The sequence below is a fragment of the Vulpes vulpes genome, chromosome 14 (genome assembly GCF_048418805.1).
Source record: "Vulpes vulpes isolate BD-2025 chromosome 14, VulVul3, whole genome shotgun sequence".
Taxonomy (NCBI): domain Eukaryota; kingdom Metazoa; phylum Chordata; class Mammalia; order Carnivora; family Canidae; genus Vulpes; species Vulpes vulpes.
This window is the reverse complement of record NC_132793.1, coordinates 89,694,472-89,704,061: the sequence shown is the minus strand read 5'-3', so window position 1 is coordinate 89,704,061 and position 9,590 is coordinate 89,694,472. Positions and strand designations below refer to the sequence as shown.

The window sequence follows — 9,590 nt, the reverse complement described above, 5'->3', positions numbered from 1 at the left end:
TCTCGCATAAGTGATCAGCTGTCTCACTTGGGGGCGGCTCCTGTGTCTTTCCATCGGCGCCGGGACACTCGGGTGCTGCAGGTGCGCGTGTCGGGGCAGCAGCGGGGAGCGCTCCTCCGCGTCCCTTCTCCGTCCGAGGATCCCTGCCCAGAGAGCCTGCCGCCCGCCCGTTACTGGGCTGCTATTGGGCGGCCAGGCCGGGACTGTCACTCCGGCAGGGGGCGCCGTCCGGCCGCAGGGCCCGCGCCGGGCCGCGCTCTCATTGGCTGGAGGCCGCGGCCCGCGCCCGCGCCCGCGCCCGCTCCCGCCCGCCGGGTCCGCTAAGTGGCGCGGCGCGCCGGCTCCCGCCCCAGTCTGCGGGCCTCCCGGGCAGCGGCGGGGCCGGAGCGGCGCGGGCGAGGGGACAAGACCAGGGCAGGAGGGACCCGGCCGGCGCAGCAAGATGCTCTCCTGGCGGCTGCACACGGGCCCCGAGAAGGCCGAGCTGCAGGAGCTCAACGCGCGGCTCTACGACTACGTGTGCCGGGTGCGGGAGCTGGAGCGCGAAAACCTGCTCCTGGAGGAGGAGCTGCGCGGCCGGCGCGGGCAGGAGGCCTTGTGGGCCGAGGGGCAGGCCCGCTTCGCCGAGGAGGCGCGCGGCCTGCGGCAGCAGCTGGACGAGCTGAGCTGGGCCACGGCGCTGGCCGAGGGCGAGCGCGACGCGCTGCGGCGCGAGCTGTGGGAGCTGCGGCGTCTGGGCGACGAGGAGCGCGCGGCCCGCGGCCGCCTGGACGCCGAGCTGGGCGCGCAGCGGCGCGAGCTGCAGGAGGCGCTGGGCGCGCGCGCCGCCCTCGAGGAGCTGCTGGGCCGCCTGCGGGCCGAGCGCCGCGGCCTCGAAGCGGCCCACGAGCAGGACGTGCGGGAGCTGCGCGCGCGCGCCGCCCGCCTGGCCCTGAGCTACCGCGCCCGCGCCCCCGGCCCCGGCCCCGCCGCGCCCCCGCCGCGCCTGCGGGAGGTGCGCGACGGCTACGCGCTGCTGGCGGCCGAGGCGTGGCGGGAGACGGCGCGGCTGTACGAGGACGAGGTGCGCGGGCTGGAGGAGGCGCTGCGGCGCGGCCAGGAGAGCCGGCGCGAGGCCGAGGAGGAGACGCGGCTGTGCGCGCAGGAGGCCGAGGCGCTGAGGCGCGAGGCGCTGGAGCTGGAGCGGCTGCGCGCGGGGCTGGAGCAGGAGCTGCTGCGGGTGCGCGGGGAGTTCGAGCTGCAGGCGGAGGACCGGCAGGTGGGTGCGCGGGGGCGGGGCGGGGGCGCGGGGCCCGTGGGTGGGGCCGGCCCGCGGGGGGTCCGCTCGGCCCCAGCAGCTGGGCGCTGAAGGGGGCCACCCCCACCCCCGGAGGGCCCGGCGTCTCGCCAGCCGGGAGAGGAGCGCAGTTTGCGGGGAGTGCGGTCCACGGCGGCCCGGCCCTGCCATCTGTCAGGTTGTCACGTCTGTAGCTTTTGCCCTGAGCGCGTGCATCCTGACAAAACACCCAGGACCCAGGCAGCGCTAGGTTCCCTCCCCGTGGCCCGGGTCCCCTGACCTAAATCACACAGGAGTCCGCCACGCAGCCTCTCCGACCTCCGGCGCATTCCTTCTCGGGCGGGTCTCCGCGTGGGGCAGGTGTCTAGGCGGCGTCAGGCCCCCACCGGGGAGCCGTTCAAAGTGACAGCCCCCTCCCCTGGCTGGGGGCGCCCCTGGGGAAAACTCGAGTCGTTCCTAAACCGGTTCTTGCTTTGCCCGAGTGATTTCCCGGCAGGAGGCAGTGGATTCGGCTCTCCGGGCCGCTGCCTTGTTTGCTCTTGGGAGGGGCAGCACTTTCACGCAGAAAAGAGCTCACTCCGAGGTGTTTTTCTCACCGTACAAGCAGACAGCAGACCTCTGGGTAGTGTAAAAGTCGTGGAAACGTGCTGGTCCCTGTGGCAGGATGTTATTACAAGTGCGGGGTAACATAAACAGTCACTGTTTCAGAGAAGCAAAGCCCGAACGTCTGACACGGACTGGGTGACACTTGTGGCCGATCATTGTCTGTACACCCAGTCCAGTCCTAGGATTGGCCTGGTCCTGCCTAGCCGAAGCCACATTTGCAAATATCCCCCAATCATACTATCAGTGGTTCTCAGGTTGACAGTTTAAGATAACATCCACACAAGTTCAGAAATTTTATGTATATATATATAAAATCTTATATATATAAACCTTATATATGTCTTATATATTAAATCTTATATATATAAGACAAATATATATATATATATATTTTAAAAATTTTCTATTCATGAGAGACACACAGAGAAAAAGAGAGAGAGAGAGGCAGAGACACAGACAGAGGAGAAGCAGGCTCCATGCAGGAAGCCTGATGTGGAACTCAATCCCGGGACTCCAGGATCACGCTCTGGGCCCAAGGCAGGCGCCAAACCACTGAGCCACCCAGGCCCCCCACCCCCCTTTTTTAAATATAGGAAATAAATGGAACATGGGCCTTTTTTTTTTTTTTAATATAGGAAGTAAACAGGCCACAGTGGTCATGGCCTCGAGGACTATGGTGGTGTGACAGGTGTCCACCAATAATCAGCAAATATCTAGCGACTGCTCCTAGCTCTGAGTGCTGCGTCGGTGTTTCCGTATTCAAAGAGCTGGAGTCTAGATGGGAAATCCTATGAAGCAGTACAATACTAAATTGTTTGGAATTTACTCTTTTGGAATGTGGGTTTTGTTGGGCCTCTGCCTCATAATTTTCAAAAGCATTTCCCTCCCCACCCAGGGCTGTAGTAGAGCAAGGACAGGGACTGGCTGAAGTGTGTGCTGATTTCCAGAGTTTACTCTAGATGCCTGAGTGCTCCCCTCTCCAATGATGGCAGCTGGAGATGCTAGTTCCATAGGGCCCCATGCTCTGTGTTGGCTGGAAGTTAAAAAGTATCTTGGTGGAAGCTTTCACGGAGCTTTTCACCAAAAAGAAGTGCCTGCCAAACTTAACAGTCCACGGAGCCTCGAGCCTGGCTCTAGGGAACCCCAACTCCCGCCCCCAAGGCCCCTGCTGTGCCAGCAGGTTTGGAAACTGCTTCTCTGAGGCGTGTTGTGTGGGCAAAATCCTCAACCATTGGAATCATAGCTCACTTGGCTCGATTTAGACCTTGAAGCTCTGGTTACAGGGTTCCTTTTTAGAAGTAGGACCCTGTCCCCCCTAAATAAACCTTAGTGCAACCACAGATATGAACAGAGCTCCTCTGACTACAGCAGAAGTAAGCACCTGGGATGCGCATTCAGAATCACTGTCCTGCTCTTTGATAGAGGAGACCAGGAGCCACTGGGGAAGTGCCTTCCCTGGGGTACACCTGACAGGGACTAGGATCCTGCCCTCAACAGTCTGGTAATACCTCTTGCATTGAAATTCATTTCTTTGACCTAAAAGTAGGGAACAAGGAATGCCCACAGGACTTGGATTTTTTTTTCACTTCCAATTTGTGTGGTTTCATTGTATTGTTTTCTTACATGGATCTTGAATCTATTCCAGTTAGCCTTAAAGCAACCGAATTACAAATGGCATTCCCAAAGATTCAACACCAAACCTGTTAGTATTTTTTTTAAGGGTAAAAATACTAGGAGTTTTGTTAAGGAGTAAGTGTCCATGAGTTAACCCCAAACCCTTGTTTTTTGTTTTTGAAATTCTATCAAAACGTGGTTGGGTTAATATACTTGCAGTAAATGTTTCCTTACTAAGAACTAGCCTGTATCAAGCACTTCTCATGTGCCAGGTACCACGGGAACCAGGCCCTTCACGTGTATTCACTCTTAGTCCTCACCTCAACCTTAGGAGGTGGATACTCCTATTAGTCCCATTTCACAGATGATGAAACTTAGGTCACCTAGTGTGTAAGTAGCTAAGTCAGTATCCTCTTCAGGTGCCAGTGTCAGAGCAACTAACCAAGGATCCACATTTCTGCTCTTCTCTGTTCCATAAAAGGTAAACATTTGACCAGCATTCTCTCTGCATTCGTAGAATAATGATAGTTGTTTTTCCTTAGGGCTAGCCCAGAGGTGCCCCCTAAGCTGAAATCCCAGAATACTTTCTGACTCTTCCAGTTGGCTGTTGTCAGGATAGTTTTAGTGTCATATGTGTTTTATTTCCTTTTTGTGTAGCCTGTGGTTTAGTGGGAACTGTCCCCTCCCTCACCTGGAGGCAGAGCCCCCACGCAGTGCCCCCACTGTCTTCCTGGCTCTAGGCCTCCTCTGTAGCCTGAGTGAACAAGATGCTGGCTGGGACTGTCTTACTGAGAAAAGTGGTTCTTCTGCTAAGGCCTCCTCATTTTGCCTTCTCTTTCTTAGGCCCCTCCCCCCAGATCTGCCAGAGAGGAGTTTGCTGAACTGACAGCCAAATCCCCAGCATTTTATACGTGGTTTAGATCACTTGAAGCCTGAGTGATACACTCTGTCTCCCAGTTCATAGGAAGGAGCTTTGGACAAAAACTTAAGATGTTTGTGGTTTATGCCAGCCTTACCTTAGAAACACTGAGATTTCTGCTCTTGAAACTGAGCTCTTAGCCTTTTGAGGCTGACTATCAAAGGTATCTATGTCTCCAAAATGTGACTGAATGAGAACTTTCTTTTGACTGGAATGGGGATGGGTTAGCCGCCCTGCCTGAGTCTGAATTTTGTCTCTGCCACTGTTTGGGTCTCAGTTTCCTTATTTGCCAAACAGGGGTAATAAAAACAACTCACAGAGTGGACACATTCAGTTCATTCATTCATTAGACTGCTATTGAGCATGAAGTGTGCCAAGCTTGGTTCTTTTTTTTTTTTTTTAAGATTTTATTTATTTATTCATGAGAGGCAGAGAGAGAGAGGCAGAGACACAGGCAGAGGGAGAAGCAGGCTCCCTACGGGGAGCCCAATGTGGGACTTGACCCCAGGACCCCAGGATCATGACCTGAGCTGAAGGCAGACACTCAACCACTGAGTCACCCAGGCATCCTCCAAGCTTGGTCCTTAAGTGATAAGGATATAGCAGTGAACAAAACAAAAACAGAGAAAATCCCTTGCCTTCAAAGGTCTTGAGGTGGAAACAGTGCACAGTGTCCAGGAAGTGGATGTGGTAGGGTAGGGTGAGCAAGGGGGAGAGTAGCCTCTACAGCCCTTGGGCTTTGGCTCTGAGCAGCATGGGAAGCCCCTGGATGACTCTGCGCAGAGGTGAGTGGTGACCTCACTGTATCTAAATGCGATTGCTCTGCCAGCTGTGTTGGACACAGACTGTGGGACAGGAGTGGGAGCAGGGAGCACTTTTTAGGTGACTTCTTTGCCAATCAAGGCAGGAGGTGCTGGATGCTTGGACCAGGGGCAGCTATGAGGGGCTGAGAACAAGCTCTCTGAGGTTGAAACCCACAGGGTCTGCACAGATGGATCAGATGCAGTAGAAGAGAGGGAAAGAAATCAAAGTTAACTCCAGTGCTTATGGTCTAAACCACTGAAAAAAGGGAGTGCTCCTTGCTGACGGGGGTTGGAGCAGGAGATTTGGTAGCTCTGGGTGGGAGATCGGAGTTCACTTTGAGGTGCCTCTTAAATACCCACTAGGTATTGTAAGCGTATTGTCTGGACTAGAGCTATACAAACTTAGCATTCCATTGAGTCTTGTTATGATAACTACATTTAGTTTTGGTGTCTAAATGAGGGTATCACAGTATTTAAATTCCCTCAAGCTCTCCCAGTCCAGATTCTGAGTGACTGTGACATTTGCAGGCTCTTCCTGTTTTGTCTGTGTGGCTTGCTTGGAGGAGAGCAGCTCCAGTTGGGTTAAGAAAAAGGGCTTTCTCTGGACACCTAACAGCAGCATGCTCTCCCTGAAACAGACCTCCGTTGCATCATCACTTGTGATGCCATCCAAAAGGTCCCTAAATAGCAATCCAAAGAGGTGACCTCTCTACCCAGCTTTTATAACATGAGGTGGAACTGCTTTTGCTTGGTTAGAATCAGGAGCTGGTGTCTCTTGCTCCAGTACCTCTGGCCTGGCCCCCAGTTTGAGAACTCCTGGCAGAGTCAAAGCCAAGTTGAAGCTTTCTTCAACCTGAAGGATTGGTTACAGTTTCTGTTAGAGACTGTTAGGAGCCAATAAGTCTGACTGGTGTTCCTGGTTCCAAAAGTCAAGTCATTTTCCTTTGACAGTTTAGGGAGAGTTGAATCACATGGAAATGCAGTTGGGACTATACTCATTTTGACTTAAACAGAGTTTGATTTTTCCCCTCTTGATTTTGCGGGGCACAGACCTACTCTGTGCCCTTTGGGAAGAAAGAGAATCTTCATTTCTACCTCTTTGGCATGACTGGGAGATCCTGACCTGCTCAGGAGGTTTGTGGTTGGAGAAGCATGTGCATATGATACTTTTTTCTAAGCAATTTTAATAGTAATTGAAGTTCCCTCTATAGAACAAATTACTACGATTTTCAAGTTTTGATATTCAGGTTGAATTTCCTGTAGTAGGATGGAGTACTCTCTGTATTTTTATAGCATACCCTACACTCGAACCTTGTCCCTGGGATTATCCTCCCTCTAAAATGGGGGAACATGGGATTTGAACACAGGACTTAACTATAGGGACACCTGGGTGGCTCAGCAGTTAAGTGTCTGCCTTTGGCTCAGGTCGTGATCCCTGGGTCCTGGGATTGAGTCCTGCATTGGGCTTACCACAGGGAGCCTGCCTCTCCCTCTGCCTATGTCTCTGCCTTTCTCTGTGTGTTTCTTCATGAATAAATAAATAAAATCTTAAAAAAAAAAGATTTAACTATACAGTGTCTGAATGTCATGGCTAAATTCTGGCAATTACATCACTTACATCAAGACTGGCTAGTAGGGATCCCTGGGTGGCGCAGTGGTTTGGCGCCTGCCTTTGGCCCAGGGCGCGATCCTGGAGACCCGGGATCGAATCCCACGTCAGGCTCCCGGTGCATGGAGCCTGCTTCTCCCTCTGCCTATGTCTCTGCCTCTCTCTCTCTCTCTCTCTCTCTCTCTCTGTATGACTACATAAATAAAATAAAATAAAAAAATTAAAAAAAAAAAAAAAAAGACTGGCTAGTGATCTGCTTTGGCGAACCTCTTTATCTACTTATAATGCCAGTTTGGGAGGATATTAACATAGATCTAAAAAAAAAAAAGTAGGGGCAGTCTGGTGGCTCAGCGGTTTAAGTGCCTGCCTTTGGCCCAGGGTGTGATCCTGGGGTCCCGGGATCGAGTCCCATGTCAGGATCCCTGCATGGAGCCTGCTTCTCCCTCTGCCTGTGTCTCTGCCTCTCTCTCTCTCTATCATGATAAATAAATAAAATATTTTTTTTAAAAAAGTAGATCTACCCTGGGATGCTAGCTAGAGGTTCTTAAATTTACTCCTTTGTTTTATTTTTTTAAAGATTTTATTTTATTCATTCATGAAAGACACAGAGAGAGGCAGAGACACAGGCAGAGGGAGAAGCAGGCTCCATGCAGGGAGCCCAATGCGGTACGCAATCCCAGGTCTCCAGGATCACGCCCTGGGCTGCAGGCGGCGCTAAACTGCTGCGCCACCAGTGCTGCCCTACTCCTTTGTTTTAAAAGCTGAGAGGTTTCAGGTTATTATTATTATTTTTTTAAGATTTTATTAATTGAGAGACCGTGAGCACAAGCAAAGGGGGAGGGAGGGGCAGAGCCGAAGGAGAGGGAGAAGCAGACTTCCCACTGAGCAGGGATCCCGATGTGGGGCTCGATCCCAGGACCCCAAGATCATGACCTGAGCCGAAGGTAGACGCTTCACCAACTCAATCACCCAGGTGCCCCTTTCAGTTTTTGTTTTTAGCATGAGAGAGAACACAGAGAGAACCTAGAAACAATCATTAGCTGATATAGAACTCTTAGGGAGGCAGGATTATTTACATGCTGATTGTGCATCATTTAAAATGGTAGATCCAGTGTGAGATCTTAGTTTATTCATTGCTTTTGCAGATCTTACATATTTTTTTTTTCAGATCTTACATATTTATTGTGGACCTTTAATGTATTGCCTGGTACCTTTGCTGGAGGGATTACATGGGGAATGGAAATAGATCCCCTCTCCTGATTGTCTTACAATTTTTGAATTCCACAAAGATAAATGTCTAAAGATGTAGCCAGTTTAGTTAATTGTATTCAGAAATAAGGCTGTTTTCCATTACCAACCAGAAGTTAAAGAATATGGACTCATTTCAGTGTTTAAATATTTGCTCAGTTAATTATTCCCCAGAGCAACTATAAAGCATTAATGCAAAACTGTAACACGGAGTAATGCAAGACTGTAAAATGGGGCCAGTGAAGTCACTGTGTGTACCAACTAAAAGATATTGCTGATTTAAAATAGCACATTTTGAGGAGATTGCACCGTCTCCATCACTTCAAGTCCAGTTCACCGATTGTGTGCTGTGTGACTTACAGGGGATGGGCGTTTTTCTAGAGATGGGGGGGTGCAGGTCATGTCCTTCAGTGTCTCCCTGCCAGAAAGAGAGGGACAGACAGAATTAGCAGGTGTGAGTGGACACACCCTAAGGGCTGGGAGCATGACGTCAACAGGTGCCAAGGGAGTGCTCAGGACCGACATCCGCCAGGTACAGTCCACAAAGAAGATTCATATTTTGGTCTGAATTGATATTTATGCCCTGAAGACATTCCTGTCTTTTCTGGGTGAAACAAAGAGTTCTGTGAGTGTACCTGCTTCTTGTTGGGGGAAAATCATGAGTACGGGGGATATTCTGTTTCAGATTGGAGCAACTTCTGTTGCAGACTCCCTGCTTTCTGGTCTGGGCTTCCTTTGAGTAGCATCCGCATTGACTGGTGGGATGTGCTGACTTTTCCTAAGTAGCCTGATGTCTGAACTGCCACGTTTAATGAACTTCTAAGCATTCCTTCTTACTAAAGAGTAGGAACAGAGAAGCCAGTGTCCTGTCAACATCATCCGTATGTAGTAAAGAAAAAAAAAAAACTTCCATGGGGAAAAATACTCTATTTAAAATCACTCCTTACAATGATTACATGATTAATAAGCCTAGAGATTTTTTTTTCTTTTTGCATCCTGAACTGTTGGTACCTGCATTTTGACCACATGGAGCTCCAGCCCTCCGATCTAAAAGCCCTTTGTTCTTTTTAGAGAGTGATTGCCTGCCTGGAGGATGAGAAGGCGGCCCTCACCTTGGCCATGGCTGATCGGCTGCGGGAGTATCAGGAGCTTGTGCAGGTGAAGAATGGCCTCAGCCTGGAGGTGGCCACGTATCGGTAAGGATGCTGTGGGGGGACCGCCTTGGCGAAATCACCTGGAGCCTCTGGGGTCCCTGTAGCTTTGTGATAATCAAAGAGCAGCCCCCTGGCGTGGCCTGGCAAGGAGTCCAGGGCCAGAAAGAGAGAGAAGGAAGAGCAGGGCTGCACTTAGACCACCGAGCAGATGCCCCCCCACCCCACCCCACCCATGATGCAACTAGCAGAACTCACCTCCTTGCCTAGTGTTCGTGTGTTCTGGGTGCTGGGAACAAGTTTTGCACATGTCAACACCTTGGATCCTGGGAATTAGGTACTGTGATTCCAGGGGGAGTGAGCT

At 51.5% G+C, this 9,590-nt stretch overlaps 1 protein-coding gene across 1 annotated transcript in view; it reads left to right on the top strand.

Annotated features, from left to right (window-relative positions):
- The first annotated feature begins 345 nt into the window (after positions 1-345).
- SYNM (synemin) overlaps positions 346-9,590 on the top strand; it is a 28,314-nt gene continuing 19,069 nt past the window's right edge. Inside the window, exons 1-2 of the mRNA XM_072737182.1 lie at positions 346-1,258; positions 9,147-9,271. Of these exons, the coding sequence (XP_072593283.1) occupies positions 443-1,258; positions 9,147-9,271 (941 nt within the window). The 5' untranslated portion in view covers positions 346-442. The remainder of the gene's footprint in view (positions 1,259-9,146; positions 9,272-9,590) is intronic.